The sequence below is a fragment of the Scyliorhinus torazame genome, chromosome 3 (genome assembly GCF_047496885.1).
Source record: "Scyliorhinus torazame isolate Kashiwa2021f chromosome 3, sScyTor2.1, whole genome shotgun sequence".
Classification (NCBI taxonomy): Eukaryota; Metazoa; Chordata; class Chondrichthyes; order Carcharhiniformes; family Scyliorhinidae; genus Scyliorhinus; species Scyliorhinus torazame.
The window spans coordinates 75573053-75594789 of record NC_092709.1 but is presented as its reverse complement, the minus strand read 5'-3'; the positions used below and the strand labels follow the sequence as shown (position 1 = coordinate 75594789).

The 21737-nt window shown below is 44.7% G+C and overlaps 1 protein-coding gene across 26 annotated transcripts in view; it reads left to right on the top strand.

Annotated features, from left to right (window-relative positions):
• Positions 1–21737, top strand: part of ank2b (ankyrin 2b, neuronal) — a 1300297-nt gene that overhangs the window by 631374 nt on the left and 647186 nt on the right. The window contains exon 1 of one of the 26 annotated variants that reach the window (XM_072495853.1): positions 6316–6761. The exons of the other annotated variants lie outside the window; for them this stretch is intronic. Within the exon in view, the coding sequence (XP_072351954.1) occupies positions 6633–6761 (129 nt within the window). The 5' untranslated portion in view covers positions 6316–6632. Of the gene's footprint in view, positions 1–6315; positions 6762–21737 lie in introns of those variants that run through there. 26 annotated transcript variants of the gene reach the window in all.

Sequence of the window (21737 nt, the reverse complement as noted above, 5' to 3'; positions counted from 1 at the left end):
CTCAGCATGGGGGTCACGAGGAACCATAGGGACTGGTAGGGCAGAGGAGGTGCCAATAATGGGATATGGTGAGTGTGTGGAGGTGAGTGTGTGTGAGGAGTTACTGCAGGAGGGTCTTTGTGTTTTTTATTGATGAAGTCCCACAGCAGTCCCGTAACAGCCTCCCCGAACAGGCGCTGGAATGTGGCGACTAGGGGCTTTTCACAGTAACTTCATTTGAAGCCTACTTGTGACAATAAGCGATTTTTCATTTTTCTTTCACTGACGTGGCCCATGTAAACAGCCCACCCCGGTAGTTGCCACCCCCCACCCCCAAATGAAAATCCCATCCTTGTGGGCAATTTCACCTGAGGTGGGTGGTCCGGTTTGGGAAAGTTCCCGCCTCCCACTACTTGCCTATTGGATTAAAATCTCACTAAAAGAGTTTATTTTGGCCGGCAATGGCATTAACGAAAAAGAGAGTGAATTACAATATTAAGAATTAACAAAGCGATAAAGAGACCTTATTATGGGTTGCTGCAAGTGCAGCTTTTCCTAATTTTTCTGTTGTTTCACTCTGCAACACAAAGGTTTCTTTTTATCATATAAAACTGTGGTAGTGGACACTAAAAAGGTGACATATTTTCGTATTGTTATTGCACAGTTATCCATCTTGAATAATTCTCTAATGACTCCTGCTCCTAGGTCATGTGTTCTAGGGAGGCTACGCTCTGGCTGATTTTGCAATCCAGCTCTTGGCCTGTAACATTGTAGGTAGCAGATGAGGAACACATCAGCCATAATTGAATGGCGGTGTAGACTCGATGGGCCGAATGCCCCCCCCCCCCCCCCCACCCAAAAGGTTAGGTGGGGTTACTGGGTTACGAGTAGAGGCGTGGGCTTAAATGGGGTGCTCTTTCCCCAAGGGCCGATGCAGACATGATGGGCCTAATGGCCTACCTCTGCACTGTAAATTCTGTGATTCTATGATTCTCTAACCTATGACTTTACCATAACAAACATCTTATAAAGATTACTCCAGTTTGTAATTTTATATTCATGCAGCCAGGATGTGGCAGTACCGAGAAGAAATGTCCCCAAAACACTTTTTGGAAATGTGCATTTTCTTCCTTGTGCGGCCACAACAATATTAATTTGCGACATGAGAGGCATTGCAAAGTTCTCGCATCTGATGATATCATTCAAACAAATATCACATACGGCAAAAGTTATTAATTTGTGAATAAACGGGGAGTAAAACCTGTCCCTACTCCACTCCGAGGTCCCCACCTGCTTCAAGAAGACCAGCATCATACCGGTACCAAAGAAGAACCAGGCAACGTGCCTCAATGACTACCGACCAGTGGCCCTGACTCCAGTCGTAATGAAGTGCTTCGAGAGGTTGATCATGAAGCGCATCACCTCCATACTCCCAGAACGCCTTGATCCACTGCAATTCGCATACCGCTGCAACTGGTCCACATCAGATACCATTTCCCTGGCCCTACACTCATCCCTAGAGCATCTCGAAAACAAGGACTCCTACATCAGACTCCTATTTATTGACTACAGCTCCGCCTTCAACACCATAATCCCAGCCAAGCTCATATCAAAGCTCCAAAACCTAGGACTTGGCTCCCCACTCTGCAACTGGATCCTCGATTTTCTGACCAACAGACCACAATCAGTAAGAATGAACAACAACACCTCCTCCACAATAGTCCTCAACACCGGCGCCCTACAAGGCTGCGTACTTAGCCCCCTACTCTACTCCCTGTACACACACGACTGCGTGGCAAAACTTGTTTCCAACTCCATCTACAAGTTTGCTGACGATACGACCATAGTGGGCCGGATCTCGAATAACGACGAGTCCGAATACAGGAGGGAGATAGAGAATCTAGTGGAGTGGTGTAGCAACAACAATCTCTCCCTCAATGCCAGCAAAACTAAAGAGCTGGTAATTGACTTCAGGAAGCAAAGTACTGTACACACCCCTGTCAGCATCAACGGGGCCGAGGTGGAGATGGTTAGCAGTTTCAAATTCCTAGGGGTGCACATCTCCAAAAATCTGTCCAGGTCCACCCACGTCGACACTACCACCAAGAAAGCACAGCAGCGCCTATACTTCCTCCGGAAACTAAGGAAATTTGGCATGTCCACATTAATCCTTACCAACTTTTACAGATGCACCATAGAAAGCATCCTATCGGGCTGCATCACAGCCTGGTATGGCAACTGCTCAGCCCAGGACCGCAAGAAACTTCAGAGAGTCGTGAACACCGCCCAGTCCATCACACAAACCTGCCTCCCATCCATTGACTCCATCTACACCTCCCGCTGCCTGGGGAAAGCGGGCAGCATAATCAAAGATCCCTCCCACCCGGCTTACTCACTCTTCCAACTTCTTCCATCGGGCAGTAGATACAGAAGTCTGAGAACACGCACGAACAGACTCAAAAACAGCTTCTTCCCCACTGTCACCAGACTCCTAAATGACCCTCTTATGGACTGACCTCATTAACACTACACCCTGTATGTATGCTTCATCCGATGCCAGTGCTTATGTAGTTACATTGTATATGTTGTGATGCCCTATTATGTATTTCCTTTTATTCCCTTTTCTTCTCATGTACTTAATGATCTGTTGAGCTGCTCGCAGAAAAATACTTTTCACTGTACCTCGGTACACGTGACAATAAACAAATCCAATCCAATCCAATCCAACATGTGGCTTTAGTATTTCCAGCATTGGTACTCCTGCTTGGTTGCAGACTAAAGTGCAACTATTTAATATGTTGGGTTAACACTCGACTAGCAAATGTACTTTGGAAGTTATTTATACTTTTAGTACAGGGTAGAACGAGCCCTGCCTATCTGTCCTTGCCAGTACTATATACACATTATAAACCACCACCTTGACAAACACGAGGGCAGAGTCACGAGGTGACATGGGTCTGCTGGCAAGGCCTCAGCATCATCTCTTTTCGGAGGGCTGCCACATCCTGTGTCACAGCTTCCGAAGTCAGATTGGCCTTCATGAAAATGAACCCTTGGAAAGCAATGGGTCCTGACCGAGTCCCTGGTCGTGCAGTCAGATCCTGCGCGGACCAACTGGCGGATGTGTTCACGGACATCTTCAACCTGTCCCTATTCTCTTCCGAGATTCCCACCTGCTTAAAGAAGGCCACCATCATACAGGTGCCAAAGAAGAAACAGGGAATGTGCCCCTATGACTACTGTCCGGTGGCCTTGACATCGATCATTATGAAGTGCTTTGAGAGGTTGATCTTGAGACACACCAACTCCATACTCCCAGAATGCCCTGATCCACTGCAATTTGAATACTGTCATAATCGGTCCACAGCAGACGCCATGTACCTGGCCCTACACTCATCCCTGGAGCATCTTGACTGCAAGGACACCTACATCAGACTCCTATTCATTGACTATAGCTCCGTCTTCAACACCATAATCCCAGCCAAGCTCATATCAAAGCTCCAAAACCTCGGACTTGGCTCCTCCCTCTGCACCTGGAAACTCGACTCCCTGACCCAAAGACCACAATAAGAAAGAATAAACAACAACACCTGCTCCAAGATAGTCCTCAATACCGGGGCCTCTCAAGGCTGCGTACTTGGCCAGCTACTATATTCCCTATACACACCTGACTGTGTGGCAAAATTTGGCTCCAACTCCATCTACATATTTGCTGATGACACAACCTTAGTGGTTCGGATCTCGAACAACCATGAGTCAAAGTACAGGAGAGAGATAGAGAACCTAGTGGAGTGGTGTAACGACAACAATCTCTCCCTCAATGTCACAAAACTAAAGAGCTGGTCATCGACTTCAGGAAGCAAAGTATAGTACACATTGTCTGCCTAAATGGTGCCGAGGTGGAGATGGTCGACAGCTTCAAATTCCTAGATGTGCATATTACCAACAATCTGTCCTGGTCCACCCACATCGGCGGTATGACCAAGAAAGCACAACAGCTCCTATACTTCCTCAGGAAACTAAGGAAATTCAGCATGTCCATATTGACTCTTACCAATTTCTAGAGATGCACCATAGAAAGCATCCTATCTGGCTGCATCACAGCTTGGTATGGCGACTGTTCGGCCCAAGACTGTAAGAAACTACAGAAATTCTTGAACACCGCCCAGTCCATCACGCGAACCCGCCTCTCATCCATTGACTCCATCTACACCTCCCGCTATCTTGGGAAAACGGGCAGCATAATCAAAGATCCCTCCCACCTGGGTTATTCACTCTTCCAACTTCTTCCATCGGGCAGGAGATACGAAAGTCTACACGCAGCCATCAGGTTCAAAAAAAGCTTCTTTCCCGCTGTTTCCAGACTTAAACTGATCTCTTTGCACATTTTCTGTACTGAGCAGTACTGCATTCCATATGCTTCACCCGAAGCCTGTGTCTATTGTTTTTTTTTTCTCCTGTATGGAATGAGGGCAGCACGGTAGCACAGTGGGTAGCACTGTTGCTTCACAGCTCCAGGGTCCCAGGGTCGATTCCCGGCTTTGTCACTGTCTCTGCGGAGTCTGCACGTTCGCCCTGTGGCTGCGTGGATTTCCTCCGGGTGCTCCGGTTCCTCCCACAAGTCATGAAAGACTTACTGTTAGGTAATTTGAACATTCTGAATTCTCCCTCGGTGTACCCGAATAGGCGCCAGAATGTGGCGACTAGGGGCTTTTCACAGAAACTTCATTGCAGTTTTAATCATAGAATTTACAGTGCAGAAGGAGGCCATTCGGCCCGTCGAGTCTGCACCGGCTCTTGGAAAGAGCACCCTACCCAAGGTCAACACCTCCACCCTAACCCCATAACCCAGTAACCCCACCCAACACTAAGGGCAATTTTGGACACTAAGGGCAATTTATCATGGCCAATCCACCTAACCTGCTCATCTTTGGACTGTGGGAGGAAACCGGAGCATCCGGAGGAAACCCACGCACACACGGGGAGGACGTGCAGACTCCGCACAGACAGTGACCCAAGCCGGAATCGAACCTGGGACCCTGGAGCTGTGAAGCAATTGTGCTATCCACAATGCTACTGTGCTGCCCTTGTGACAATAAAGCTTATTATTATTATTTCTCTGAATTGTATGCAGAACAGTACTTTTCATTGTACCTCGGTACACGTGACAACAAAACAATCCAATCCACTTGGGCACTTGACAGATCAGTGGCAGGCCGACCCCCAGACCTACGTTCAGCCTGCTTGTAAACCTCAGGCCAATTGAAGGCCAGCTGCTCTTCTGTAAGGATGACACCCACCCGAGACCTCTGATCAAGGAGAGGCCCAGGCATAGGTAAGTAATGCTGGGAAGACCATCATGGGCACGGGACCATGATGTGAGGGGTGGGAAACGGAATGGCTGCAAGTTCAGGGCCAGTTTCTCAGTCACCCACTATTCCCAAACCCCATCAATGACAGGTTCCTTGATCAGGGACTGAGTGGCCATTGAATGAGGGGAATTCCCCTGCTCCAGTGTCGGGGGTTAAAATAAATCTGCATGAAATTTATATATTGCTGTTTTAATTACATCCTCCAAAGATTAAATTCAAAGAAGCAAGTGTGGGAAATCTGAGCGTGTTGTATAACCAGCTTTGTGGGATTTCATTGGTATGCCAAAATGTTTGACACTCAAATCCTTGTGGTGAGCACTTACACTCAGCATTTGGAGACGTCCTTCTGACGTATTATTGATAGTCTGTGGTTGCTGACTTTATTGAACAAAGCTTGAATGAACTACATACTCTCCAAGTTTTGGTACCTTTCGGTTCAGCACTCGTCTTCGATGAATTTTCAGTATTTGCTTATTATTGGAAAGTAATAGCAGGTGCTGGAGGCATCTGTAATTACTCACGTGGCTATCTGGACTATCCAAGGGCTGATGAAAGTAGTATATTACTCAAACAGGCTCTGAAAACATCATTCAGTGCTTATTTCAAATTTTTGAATACAAAATGACAAGCAAGATTAAAAAGACAGATCATCAGAAGCAATAGCATTACAAACGTCAGAGCCCTCCACTCCCCCCACACCTGTAGATCTAAGCATAATTACCGATTGCTGACAAAATTGGAGAAACCCATCTTCATGAAAAGACCGGCTTTAAATCAGAAGAAAAATATGCAGTCTTTCAGCAGAGACAGCAGCAGTAGCTGCACCAGTCATTAAAGCAGACTGCACCATTTCCCAACACGTAGTGAGGTGTAGCTTAAGCTGGAAGGATTTTCCCCACCCACTACCCCCTCACTTTTTGTTAATATGAGTCCTGCCTGCTCTAGTCGGGGGACACAGCCAGTCCCAGGGCCCCAGAAGGACAAGCTCTGACGTATGTGCTCTAGGATATGTTCTTAGCCTGTCTGCTTATTACCTATTGCAGCTCTAAGGCGAGCTGGTCTCAAACTTGCTTCACATTCTTGGGAAGGATTGTGTCTGTGGAACTGAAGTGCATTTTGAATTGAGGGCACTGCAAGAATTTTGTTTGAGAGGTGACCTTTCCAGTGAGATTGCAGTTCTTGATTCCTACCTCCTTTGCACTGTCCTTGGAACAAGTCATCCAAATTTGTGGTTGGGGTGATTTGAATTCTTAAACTGGGCTTTGGTGTTTTCCTTCTGGTATGGCTCACGCTGCAGCTCACCTTAAAAAAGCCAGGGACCTTGACCATGAAGAGAAGGAGAAGGAAAAGGAAAAAGAGAGGAAGAAGCAATCCAGGAGGAGCAGTGAACGGTTAAGTCGTAAACGCAAGGTATGCCAACTTACCAAAAATATAGTAGCAATGTTTACAGACACCTGCTATACGTGACTCTACTCAGCAATGATTATAGATTCACTGCATTGTGGTGCCTTGCCAGCACTGTCAGAATACCATAAAATTTATCAACATATGCTAAATCAGGGATCTATCAATTGGCTTTCTATTGTAGGATACCCAGCCAGATTTAATTAACTGGATTAAAAGCTGCCTGTTTTTTTTCTTGTTTCCCTTAATGCAGACTGCAGCAATGATGTGTTTTCATGCAGTGGTTGTGCTGTTCCTTCCAGTGCTGTTTATTTGTGTGCGTTTGTGAATGTGTGTGTGAGAGAATCCTCCATCACCAGCATGCACAGAGATACTAGCTAGCAATGCTCTTTGCAGCAAACAGAACCTGCAATAAATTGCCCAACTGCTGGTGCTGTGCTGAGAGACTGCCTTCCTGCTTTGCAGTGCACACAAGGTGCCAACAGATATTTTTAAAAACTGAAATGATTTTTGTCTTTTATATTGTGACATCTAACCTAACTATATTTTACAGAGGCAGGTTTGTTAGCAAAGCGACATTGAACCATCCAGGATTCAGTTAGGAGTGACTGAGGTGGTTTGGTTTAATAGGGCAATGCGAAGGTTTTTCTGCAGTAGGGCTCGAATGCTGTTTTAGGAACACCTAGTTTTATTAATAGGCACCGCTGCAATTGGAAATGATTTTTTTACCTTTTCAATATCTAAAGACTGCAGGATTTGAGATTGTAGTAAATTAGCTGTGGTGAAAAATGTAATGAGGTTCGGGGAATATTATAAAATCAAGCAGTAACAGACACTGTAACAAGTTGCTTGAATTTATCCAGTACCTATTATCAAAGAGAATGCTTATTGCTGGGCATTTTTAAACTAAGATAAAAACATTTGATGTAGGGCTGAGTAAAAAGATGCCTGATGTTTTTCATATCTAATAATGCCAAAGAAGATTTTCGTGAAAGACATGCATTGCTATTTATTTTAAAAATAGATTCAAATCCAGGCTAAGACATTTTCAGTGCTCAAATTAAATGCTTCATTTAATTTGCAAAATTTTGACTGGTTCAGTTTGATGAACAAGTTTTTTAATATATGTACAGATTTTGCAACTTGGATCTTACAAGGAGCTAGGAATCATTTTGGTGCATCCAATGGTTCCTTCCAGTACTTCGGTTCTCAAATAGCGCCACTGCCTGTAAAGCACTCAGTGCCCACTAGTAAGGAGATTAATTTTCAAAGAGAAGCTGCCTAAAACTGTGGGTAATTCCATGTTGGTGAATACTGTAGTCATCTTCTTGAATTAAAATAAGTTCTGCAGCATTCTATCACTGTGCAAATATAACTATTTTCATTCTTATTCTAATAAGCCCACAAATGGAAAAGAAAAGTTCAGTTTTATCGAGTGTTAAGTTGTATCGAGTGTATTAATGTAGGTACATGTGTAAAAGAACCCACAGAGTACGGCCTTAAACAGTTTAATTGCTGTTTCAGTTCTGATAGTTGCATTAGGTGACATAAAATCTTAGCATCATACTTTGGTCTCATATCTGTATGCTCCTATCATTCTTGCATTCAGACCTCCCTGTTCAGTAAATACTACACAGAAAAATTGTACTTTCAGAACCCACTTTAATGGGTATACTTCTCTTGTTTTGATTCCTAGAGGGGGATTTGGTGCTGCAGGCCTATTTAAACTGTCTCTGGAAATTTTGGCTAGTGGGTCAGTGGATTACTGCTACCATGCCAAAGAGGCATGGCTAAGGGAGATCCAAGGCTTATCCAGAAAATGTTGTTTTTTTAAGCCATCCATAGGCCTCAACAGAACTTAGAGCCACATTTGGACCTGTTAAAAAGGTTTCAAATTTTATGAAGGAAAGTCAGACTTGATTGTATTCCCAAAACAGTCGCTGTGCCTTCCATTCAGGTCCTGATGATTTATTTTTGCTCTTGTTTTTGGGGCGCTTCATTTGTGTTGAAATTGACCCATGAATCAAAGCAATAAATTTAATTCAGCAAAATTTGAGCAGTGCTGATTTATTTGAAAAAAATGAAATTGCAATCATTTCAAATCACCTGACCCTATCAAAACGACCTGGCATTACAAGTGAATAGAATGGTTTCAAGGTCACAGCACTTTTACTAGTCATGAATAATAACTCCATCATAGCAGATGTTAGTAGCCAGGAAGGACTACAATCTGGTATTTTTAATCAATTGTTTTGGAATAGTTCTTAAGTATTGTGGTTCAGTTGTGCATGCACATGTGTGGTTGGTGGGTATATCCTGGAGATAAATAAATGGAAATAAGCCCATATTGATACATTGTTTGTACAAGATATGAGCCACCGATCCTCATCTTATCCCATGCTTGTTGTTAAAGGCTCATTGAAATATTTCTCCATAGTGTCCTAGAATTAGGTGTCTGAATGTGTTGGTGTACTTTTGCCCTTCATCTAGTGATTGGCAGTACTTGAATGTTTTACATCTATCAAACAATGATACTAGGTCTGAGTCCTACAATCTTTAATGGTTGCATTTGTCTCAATCCATAACGCTGTAAGAATAGGCAGCTGACCACAAGCCCATTATGGTATGGTACAGGCTCTTTCCTGTTTGACTTCCAGATCTAAATGTTGGTTTTACCTTGGTAGTTTCCTAAGAAAAGAAACATTTCTTCACCCATAATTTGGTGTCCTGAAACTTTTTATTGCTGTAGTAGTTACTGTACATGAAGCAACATATTGCTGGAATTTCTTCATGTTCTAATAGAAGGAGACTAATTTTCGGACTGAAAAGCAAGGTGGTTGCAATGTGTTCCACAGTTTAGTACTCATCTCAGTATATCAAAGAGATTAAATACTATTTGAACCATCAAAGGTTGCCCCTTAATTTTTCTGAAGATATTGGAGAGAGGTTGTCGCTGCTGGAGAGTTGACGAAAGATCACGGAGAAACTCTGTTTCTTTTTCCATAGAAGGTACTTGACCTGCTGAGTACATCCAGCATTTTCCCTATTTATTTCAGATTTACAGCATCTGATGTATTTTGCTTTCTACCAATTCTTTATTGTTGTGGCTATTCATTTAGGGCTTTCAGTCACCAATCGCGTTGCAATCTCTTAAATGTCATGTAGATTTATGTGTTTTTAAAATCGCACATCACATATTTCTTGAATTCCATGTTGCACCTGTTGTATTGCATTTTAATTTACTTATTGCAATATAAATTGCAATCTGTCAATTATCATATTATGTACAGTCTGTTTTACTTGGTCAAAATCACAACATGGTCATAATTTTAAATCTTCCATTGTGATTATGTGTTGAGTTGTAATGTTCTTGTAAACCTTTTACAACATGGCAATGTTGCTTCGATAAGTTTGTAAAATAATGTTACATATATATAAGTAACTTCCCACTTGTACTTACTACAAACAACCTTTAGTTCATTGAATGGTTTGTACCTCCAATGAGGGTTGGGATTGTAGTTCTAATGGCATGTTATAGGGGAAATGCTTTTTGTCTGCCACAAACATAGATCAAGGAGAGTACTTTTGCTGACATAAAGGAATAGCCATGCTTGGCTTGGTTATACAAATGCTGTTCGCTTTTAATTAGATAGTTCAAGAGTTCCATTGGTAAAGGGTTTATTTTTAACAGCCAAGATCAGAATGCACTGACTCATATCTCCATTAGTTAGATGCCTCAAGGTACTTTGTGGAGGCCGGTACTGATGGTTTTGCAAAGTAAGCTATAGGAGATCAGGACTTTGAAGTAAAATACAGCTGAAAGGAATTGTCTCTTGGTTTGCAAAATTATTGGCAAATAAGTAGGGAGCAGATGGTGCAAATATAAATCTTCCCCATTTATATTAATCATCAGACTGCATTTATTACTTAAAGGATTGCCTGGAATCATTTGAGAATTAGTGTCGCATAAAATTTTTAATCATCTACCACCAGCGGTTCCTTGGTGTCACAAGTAGGAGAAAATATATATATATTTTTTTTTAAAAATATTTTTTATTAAGGTTTTTTAACAACACAATTTTTCCCCTTACAAACAGTAACCCCCCCCCCCCATAACAAAATAATGCAAAATCTCCCTGAGCAAGATATATACATGGCAAGATGGTATATTTACATAGCTTTATACACTGGCTCTTGGCCGCACGTACCGTTTCCCCCCACCCTCCATGCTATCTCCCGCTCGTCCATCCCCTCAAACAATCTCTCGTTCCACCCCCCCCCCCAGGGTTGCCGCTGCTGCTGACCTTCTTCTAACGCTCCGTGAGATATTCTAGGAACGGTTGCCACCGCCTGTAAAATCCCTGTGCAGACCCTCTCAAAGCAAACTTAATTCTCTCCAATTTTATGAACCCCGCCATGTCGTTAATCCAGGCCTCCAGGCTAGGGGGCTTCGCCTCCTTCCACAATAGCAAGACCCTTCGCCGGGCTACTAGGGACGCAAAGGCCAGAATTCCGGCCTCTTTCGCCTCCTGCACTCCCGGCTCATCCACTACTCCAAATATTGCTAGTCCCCAGCTTGACTTGACCCGGACTTTCACCACCTGGGATATTACTCCCGCCACACCTCTCCAGAACCCCTCCAATGCCGGGCATGACCAAAACATATGGACATGGTTTGCCGGGCTCCCTGAACATCTTTCACATCTATCCTCTACCCCAAAAAGCCTACTCAGCCTCGCCCTCGTCAAATGCGCTCTGTGAACCACCTTAAATTGTATCAGACTGAGCCTGGCACACAAGGAGGAGGTATTAACCCTACCCAGGGCATCCGCCCATAGCCCTTCCTCAATCTCCTCCACCAGCTCCTCCTCCCATTTACCTTTCAATTCTTCTACTAGCGTTTCCCCCTCTTCTTTCATCTCTTGGTATATTTCCGACACCTTGCCCTCCCCGACCCATGCCCCCGAGATCACCCTATCTTGAACTTCTTGTGCCTGGAGCAACGGAAATTCCCTCACCTGTCGCCTCACAAAAGTCCTCACCTGCATATATCTAAATGCATTTCCCGGGGGTAACTCAAATTTCTCCTCCAGTGCCCCTAGGCTTGCAAATGTCCCGTCAATGAACAGGTCCCCCATTCTTCTTATCCCCGCCCGATGCCAGCCTTGGAACCCCCCGTCCATCTTCCCCGGGCCAAACCGGTGGTTACCCCTGATCGGGGACCACACCGATGCTCCCATTGCACCCCTGTGTCTTCTCCACTGGCCCCAGATCCTTAGTGTTGCCGCCACCACCGGGCTTGTGGTGTATTTTGTAGGCGAGAGCGGCAGCGGTGCCGTTACCAACGCCCCCAGGCTCGTTCCTTTTACAGGACGCCATCTCCATCCTCTTCCATGCCACCCCCTCTCCCTCCATGACCCACTTGCGGATCATCGCAACGTTTGCTGCCCAGTAGTAACTCTCTAGGTTTGGCAAAGCCAACCCTCCTCGGTCCCTGTTGCGTTCCAAGAACCCTCTCCTAACCCTCGGGGTCTTATTTGCCCACACATACCCCATAATACTCCTACCTACTCTCTTGAAAAAGCCCTTGGTGATCACGATGGGGGGGCACTGAAACACGAACAAAAACCTCGGAAGGGCCACCATTTTGACCGACTGCACCCTACCCGCCAACGAGAGCGGGAGCATGTCCCATCTTTTAAAATCCTCCTCCATTTGCTCCACCACCCTCGTCAGATTCAATTTGTGCAGGGCCCCCCAACTTCTGGCTATCTGGATCCCCAGATACCGAAAACTCCTCTCCGCCCTCCTCAGCGGTAGGTCCCCTATCCCTCTTTCTTGGTCCTCTGCCTGTAATACAAAAAGCTCACTCTTCTCTACATTAAGCTTGCAGCCCGAGAACTCTCCAAAATCCTTCAGAGTCTGCATGACCTCCACCATCCCCTCCATTGGGTCCGCCACGTATAGCAGCAGGTCATCCGCATGTAGCGATACCCGATGCTCCTCTCCCCCGCGGACTATCCCCCTCCATTTCTGAGGAGAAAATATTTGTTGACCATAGGTTAAGTAATATCAGTGCAGTAGATATCAGTCTTATGGTTATTTTTCTCACGGTGTCAAGTTTTGCAGGAAAGGTACAATGCAAAAAATTTGTAAGCTCCCTAAAAACATTTTGTTATCATTGAAAACCAATCTCTACATGCTTATAACGTTCCGTATCTGAACAATGAAACAGAAATAAAATAAATCTTGATAACCATATTAGTACATGAATAGGATTCTTCGATCCTTTTAAATGGAAACAATGCTTTCCTTGGAAACAGTGCCTTCCTTAAGTTGGAAATAATTATATGTGAGGACTATCGCATCTAATTCTATTTATAAGCAGAAAAGCTGTTGTTTAAGTAATATATTTCATTCAGGGTAGAAAATTAAAGAATAATTATTTTTAGAAAATAGTTACTTTTTTTCAATGATAGTGACATGATTAGATATTACGGTCTGAATCTTGTTGGCAGAGCCTGGGTGGTGGTGGCGGGGGTGAAGGAGGAGGAGGTTGGTGGTGGGTTTTGCCAGGTAGTGGTGGGTGTTTGAGGAGGGGAAAGAGGGCTGTTTGTATTTTGCACGTCCATAGTTCACGGAGGTAGCTGCACATGGTCAGGGGATGGGTAGAGGGGCATGTAGGTTGGCATGGGGGATATGGAGGCCCAATGTGGATTGGATGGGGTATAGGAGGTGGCATGGATGGAGCATGGGGAATGTGCCGGGGTGAGGAGTGATGGCTAGCGGGTTGTTTTCTGTTCTGTTGTTTTTACTGTAACTGTGATTAAGTCCCAGAGCACCAAGTCGTGCCTTCTAATTAGCCCACCTCTGCACCCGGCAGCCTTAGTAGCTGCTTCCGAATTCTTCCTGGGAGTGAAAATTCGGCTCCATTCAAGACTTGTACATGGCTGCTGTAGCTACCCTGTATTATCATGGCATCCACTGACTATGTTACAAGTATCCTTTAAAAAAAAACTTACCTTTACACAATATCTGTTTCAGTGCAAGGCTAAGTAATGGCTTCAAATGACACCATTTACAGGGACTTAGTTAGCAGCTTGAAACTTGTAAACACAGTGCATAATAAAAGCTCAAGTATTTATTTATGCAGAAAATGCAAACTTAACTGGATGCTCATAAATTGTGATTCGTATCTTTCTTTCATGCCCTTTAGACTTTTGAAGCACCTTAGTCCTGAACTTGGTTGGTGAACTTCTGTTTAGCTAACTAATCTCATGTTGTTCCCCATGTACCCCATAAAGGATAATGTGAGCTCGGCCTGTATAGTTGGGGTTTTCATTGTGAGTAGCCATTATTTCTGCATTCTGGCTTCACCACTGTGCAGCTTGAGATCTATTCCGAAGGCGTCGTGGAAGCAGCGTGAGAACTGTGAAATTTATCATCAGTTTCAGCACACAACCCGTGGGCAGGGTTTGTGAGGGACAGACCCAACACAATGAAACCCAGGTATCCCTGGTAATAGGATGTAACTTCAACATAAAATTACTGCCATAGTCATACAGATACACGGAGTCTTTGCTCAGCAAAAAGGTCAAGCTTTGTGGGAAGTTTTATTTTTTAAAATAAATTTAGAGTACCCAATTATCTTTTTCCAACTAAGGGGCAATTTAGCGAAACCAATCCACCTAACCTGCACATCTTTGGGTTGTGGGGTTGAAACCCACGCAGACACAGGGGGAATGTGCAAACTCCTCACAGACAGTGACCCAGGACTGGGTTCGAACCCAGGTCCTCGGCACCGTAGGCAGCAGTGCTTGCCACTGTGCCGCCCACGTGGTAAGTTTTAAATGCACCTTTGAACTCCTGTGGTTTGGGGGTGTACTGTTAGATTTTGTAAAATGCAAATCAGTACTTGGTTGGAACATGACTAATATCGTTGGCTGCAGCCTCGGTTGGATGTGCTGCAAACAGAGCAACTGTACTTTAAACTACTTTCAAGTATAATCACTTGCTTAATACATTCTTTTACTCCGTAATCTACAGCTGATGTCAATTTTAGCGCAGTGACTAGTGATTTTGTGCAGCTTAGTTGATGCAGAAGTTAAAGATTAAGCATGGCAAAACATTTGTGACTACAGACATTTACTTGACAATCCATTTTAAAATCATGTTATGATCTGCAATCACTGTACTAGTTTTTGAAAAATTCTGTAACCTTGATCCATATTTAGAAGTGTGACCTATGTTGTTCAGTGTGACAGTTATTTATTTTGCTTCTTCTCCAGAGCATATGGAACCCTTTTAATTTAATCTGCCTTCCATCCCACAGTTCTTGTTTTCACTGAGAAGGCAAGCTGTTTCAAGCCTTCACAGCCAATGCACTGCTCTGAAGTGCCTTGGTAGTTCAATGATTCTCACTCCACATGCGGGGAAATACCTGAACCCAGTTATCATTTTTCGATGACGAACAGTGATATGATGATGGACTCAATCCAACATACCACCATTTTGTAAAAAGCCACATTTGTTCATCATTTCTGCTGTGAAGAGGTTGAACAATTATACCAAGTCCTAATGATTAGAAATATAACTTCAAAGTCATTTGCTTCCTATCCGAATGGTTTGACATGATAATACAAATAGTGGTTTAAGAGGTGTGTCTTGATAGTAGATCTGGTTTGCATAATGCTGACCCTATGCAGCTTTCACTGTAGAACGGTTAATTCCTATTCTGATGAAAATGAAGATAAGAGATACATTTTCTCCTTTAGGGCTCCCAACAGAGTGCTTCACATTCCTGGCATATTGAATCTGCACTGGCAGGGCTTAAGATGAACATTTAGCCTAAATGCGGCAGGGCCTATATCGGGCAATCTTTGTGCTTTGATACTGTGGGCCGAATTTTCCTGGATGGGATGCGATTCCAACAGCACCCTCAATTCCATTTCAGGAGCCTGGAAATCACCCTAGTGGGATTTTGGACATGATCTTCCTGGAGGTGGCTAATTATGAAGCTGCCTCTGGGAGCATTGTCCAATTAGGGCAGCAGTTGGTTCCAGTGTGTAGAAGGCCCATCAGTACCCTTGCAGACTGAGGAGAGCCAGTGGTGTCTTGGATAGAGGCCTTCAGTAAGGTTGCAGCAACAGTCATTGCAGCAAGAAATTCAGTAGTGGAGATATCAGTCTCCATGAAGGGACTGCAATGGCATGACCGCTACGTTGGGTGACCGGACCACGTGATTTGTTGCCAGCAACATAGGCCTCACGTGGTTTGCTCAGGCTTCTCCCTGTGAAGCTGTCCCTGCTCTATTTGAGGCTCCTTACACCGCATGGGGCCAGTGTGCCACCAAAACATTTGAGATCTTGTTGCACAGTTGGGGTGAATTGCCCATTCAGTCCCCTGAATGGCCACTAAGTACCCTGATGGGCCACTCGGCTCTGCCTGGATCCTGGGGTACAATTGTATGGTCTTCGGGCTGGTTTGCATGTGGAGGGGCCCATAAAACTTCCTGAATGGATTTCTCACTGCCCTCCTGACCACCTCCGTCTGCAATTTTACTTGGGCAGGCAAGGCTGAGGGTGGCCAATCAACCAGTACCCTAATTGAGGCCTTTTAAGGGGAAAATTATTGGCCATTTCAGGGCAACTTTCCACTCGGCCTCATTTTTGAGGCTGGCAGGGTAGGTTTGGGGAAAGTGGGAAAGCCCATAGGTCTACCTGCTCAGGCCTCAGCAGGAATGTGGGGCACCTCCCTCAAGGACTCCCTTTCTACATTGGACCAACCTCTCCCCAGGTCTTCCCACCATGGGTGGTACATTTCTCTCCCCCCCCCCCCCTTCCTTTAGACCTCTCCATCAAGATCCCCACACAACCCTCCCCTCTCTGCATGCTTCATCTCCTCTTCCTGCTGTGGGACCCCCAGCACTTGCATGTTTGGAGGTGGACACAAAGGCTGCCAAGTACTGAGGTCATAGAATCCCTACCGTGCAGAATCATGCCATTCCACCCACCAATTGTGCACAGAGCCTCTGAAAAAGCACCCCACCTAGTCCCATGCTTTTACCCTATCTCCGTAACCCCACCTAACAGTTTGGACACTTGAGGGGCGATTTAGCATGGGTCAATCCACTAACCTGCACATCTTTGGCCTATGGGAGAAAACTGGAGCAACCGGAGGAAACCCATGCAGACACTGGGAGAACATGCAAACTCCTCACGATCACCCAAGGTTGGAATTGAGCCCGGGTCTGTAGAACTGTGAAGCAGCAGTGCTAACCACTGTACCACTGTGAGGTGGGCTCGTTAAGAGGCCCGACTCAGTTCTCTGGGACTTTGGCCCACTTGTATATTGAGCCCTTCGAATTGAAATCAATTGAAACTGCAAGCACCAATTTTCCTTCATCTCTCGAGACTCAGGCAGGCTGTTTTTCCAGAATTTAAAGGGCTGTCCATTTTCATAACTTGACAGCTTGGCAGTTACACAGGCATTATTCACCTCCTTTTGAACATTTATGACTGCTCTTACTTTCGTAAGTCACGCACTACAGGATTTAAGTCCTCGCTCCAGCAAAAATGGGGTCTGTTTCAACTCAAGACTGAATTCAAATGTCCTTGTTGAGTTCAGATTTCACTCCCATGTGTGAGTCACATCCTAGCCCATTTCCCTACAGTGAAAATAGGGTGTGCCAGAAATGGGGGCAGGACATCCCGATCCAGGTTCTCAGTGCCATTTTGGCTAAACCATGGAGTACCCAAGATTCTGTGAAAATGTTGGCTCGGGCAGGATTTCCCAACCTTTCCTGCCCACGAGATCATATGGTCCATCCGAAGTCAACCCCCACCATGGATTCCCTGGTGGCAGGATACCTGGGTCATGCAAATTGCCATTGACTTTCGCAGGACCACAAGATCCCACTGGCAGCCAATGCTGAGCCACCTCCGCCATAGGAAATCCCTTTGAGGAGGGGGCGGGGGGGGGGGGGGGGGCGGTGACGTGGTATTGTGGCTGATAATTTCTGCCCAGGACTTCAAATCTGGAGACTCCTTTTAGTCTCAGTCCTGGCTACTGCTCTTACTGGCGCTGCTGGGACAAAACTGTTTGCCAATTATATTGGTTGGCAGTTCTCTGAGGCAGGACTTCCACCCAAGTGGGAGGGAGTCCCATCTCCAGCTAGAATCCTGAAGTAGATTTGGGGCTTCTTTCCCCTGACTACTCTTCAGTTTGTGGGGTGAGGAACCTTGCCATCTGAAAAATCTTGCTCCTGCACCTGGGACAAATATATGGAGACTGAGACATTTTGTAGAGCTGATCCAATGTGAGTCAATTATGGTTCCTCGACCCCCCCCCCCCCCCCCCCCCCCCCAAACACCTCTCATGCTTCCTCGACTCCCCCCCCCCCCCCAACACCTATCTTCACAGGGCTGGAAAAATTCAGCCCACAGCTTTTGCTTCAAACCTCAGTGGACCATTAATATTCTGTGAAAAAAATTGATATGTGTGCCAGTGGTACATGGAGAAGAAGAAAAACTTCCATTGGCAGTAAACTTGGTCAGGGTGCAAAACAGTCAGCAAACCGAATCAAATCAGTTCGCTTCAGCAGATAATGTTATAATTCTCCCCTCCTCTCTTGTTTTCTGAAGCACACCCATTCTGTGTTTAAAATCGAAACTCGTTGTATTCTCTTGTTGTATCTCATCTTTCTCATGCCCTCAAAATGAAATTGGTTACTGCACTATCTCCTGCCTCCTAGTCTTTAAATTCTAAGAATAGTGTTACTTAACAACTACTTCTTAATCTATGTGATTTTCTGTCCTGCCCTTTCTTTAGTTAGTCTTGTGCACTATGGTCCAATCCTGTACCCTATTTCTCATTAATAGATCTTACTGCTGCATTTTGTATAATGAAAGCTGAATAATAGAGTGGCATGTTAATTTCTAACAGGCCATTTCAATTGACAGACTGTTATTATTGGGGCTGCTTCCCAATTCTCTTTATTCATGCTTTTATATAAATCAGTTTCCATGCCCAGCCTGCTCTTCCTATGAGCTAGGATAGTGTGTTGAAACTCATCTTCAAATAGAAGCAAATCATCAGAGGCAAAAACAGATCAAATTATCTTGCTAAAGAGGCACCACATATTTATTATTATTCAAATGACCTCTTGAGTTTCAAAACAGACTCCCTGGCCTTTCACAAAAGAGAAACAATAGCTTCCCCAAAGTAATCATTAATTAAAGTCTATTTTTAAAACCCTGGTTGAAAGCCCAGATAAAGATTTTAGTAAGAAATATAAAACATATAATCAAACTATCCCCTTTTGGATTGCCTTGTTCTGCTCACCGTTTCTGGCCAAATAATCCTGCTCTACCTCATTGGCCCACGCTGTTCCTGAGAACCTAACTGCTCCCATTTCACTTTCCTTTACTGACTGCAGAATTGTTCAGGGATTGCTATGTTGGCCATGGCCCTGTTGGTAAGATTTCTACTTTTGAGGCAATAGATTGTGGGTTCTAATCAGGATTTGAGCACAACAATCTAGGCCAGGACATGAATTTCATAAAAAAGCTTAACGTATGAACAAATAACAATCACAGCAATAAATTGATCATTAAGGAATGAGTAATAAATTAAGACGACCATTCGAGTGTGAACGGGTGAGAGTGTGTGTGTCCACCTCGCTCTCTGTCTCCGGTTGCTCACTCACTCACTCTCACCCACTGTGAGAGTGCATGTTGACATGTGGTGGCAAGGATGAACCCTGAGATTGGGAGCAAGGTAGACATATATTCTGTCCTCCCTCTCCCACACCTCTTTCACATACGCATACACTCACCCTCTCTCACACACATGCCGCTCACTCTCTCTCACAAACACACACACAGCGCACAGATACACACACACACACACGCATGCATGTACACACACCTCCCACCCATCCTCACTCAGTCACTCACTCACTCACAAAACCGGCATGGGGGTGAGGTAGGGAAGATGAATCAAAGCTGAAGTGAGAACTGAAGCCTGGTGGTACTTAAACATGGGTGCCAACTGAGGGGAGGATCGACAGCCGGGAGGATGTGGGTGCCCATTGCAGCCGGGCCAGAGCACCGGCAATCATGGGAAAGCGGCTGCAGCCGGGCCAGAGCGCCGGCTGCCCAGGACATGCAGCTGCAGCTGGGCCAGAGCACCAGCAGCCCCGGGAAAGCGGCTGCAGCCAGGGCAGAGCACTGGCAGCCACAGGAAAGTATAGTGAACGTGTGCTCCAGAGCGTCTCTCGCCATCCATAAAAAAATTTTTTTTAGAGTACCCAATTCATTTTTTCCAATTAAGGGGCAATTTAGCGTGGCCAATCCACCTAGCCTGCACATCTTTGGGTTGTGGGGCGAAACCCACGCAGACACGGGGAATGTGCAAACTCCACACGGACAGTGACCCAGACTCTCACTATCTTCAAATACTCGCAGTTACTGGTGTTCGCTGGGGCTGTTTAGCACAGGGCTAAATCGCTGGCTTTGAAAGCAGGCCAGCAGCACAGTTCAATTCCCGTACCAGCCTCCCCGAACCGGCACCGGAATGTGGTGACTAGGGGCTTTTCACAGTAACTTCATTTGAAGCCTACTTGTGACAATAAGCGATTTTCATTTTCATTTCCTCCAATCACAGCCAGTTTCTCTGCAATGTTTGATGCGGACAGGCTCATTATTGAGCCTGTTATCGGCAAACACGGAAGAAAAACAGGCTGCTGTTGAGCAGCAGGCCCCTGAAGGAAGCTTCAACCTCAGAGTTGTCTTATAGGCATTTTCAACAATAGTTCCGGGAATCTGCTCTCGGCAGACACGCCAGTGAAGTACTGAGGGAGTGCTGCACTGTTATCTCTCTAATAAGAAAATGAGACATTGAACCGATACCCTGCATATCCTCCCAGATGGACATAAAAGATTCCAGAGCACTATTTCAAAGAAGAACAGGGGTGTTATCCCTGGTGTCCTGGCTAATATTTATTCCTCAATCAACATCACAAAAACAGATTATCTGGTTATTATCACATTGCTGATTGTGGGAGCTTGCTGTACATCAATTAGCAGCAGCATTTCCTGCATTACAATAGTGAGAATACTTCAAAAGGACTGCATTGGCTGTAAAGCACCTTGAAACGTCTGGTGATCATGAAAGCTGCCGGTGGTCATGAAAGCTGCTATATAAATGCAAGTCTTTGCTGATACAATGAATGCCCATGGTCCAACTCTCAGTGTGCAGGAGGAACACAAACAAAACAGAGCCTTCCTTCATTTGAAATATCAGGTTTGAAAATGCCACTTTATTGTTTTTTTTTCTTCAAATTCTGATGTCTTGTGCATCCCAGAACCAGCCATTGTAAAATTGATAGGCAACTCATCAAAATAAAAAAAATCAATTTGCATTGCTTTGTGCTTGGATTTTCCCCTCAAGTAAATAATGCAGCAGCTTGTTTGACTGAGGTAACAGATGCGACTGTCGCAGATATTCTAACTCACTGTCTGTCTTAAACTCATTTGTATTCCATTAGAAGACTCCACTGCTGTGGAGTCTGTCACTCATTAATCAGGTTTTGGTGCGTAATGGAAGTCCAGCCATAGCCTCTATGGGTGCATGCTGTGAGTGTGGAAAGGATTGGAGATATTGTGCATACGGTCCCTTTGTTTAATAAAGAGAGTTACAGCATGTGCAATCTGCTGTACCATGCTAAGGTGCTTTTACTTTTATGCTTGCTGTGGGATCCTATTTTGGGAATGTGTCTTCTGTGGGCAGCTGTCTTGAGAATTGGTAGCTGATCACTACTGTGTCAAATTAAATTAAACGTAAAAATGCAAGCACTGAATATCCAGGTTTATTTCATAGATGCGAGTTCTCTTAATTCAACTGAACATTCTTAAACCCACATTTCTCTTGCCGTTCACAATACTAATTACCTTATGCTGGGATAACAACAACTTAATGTAA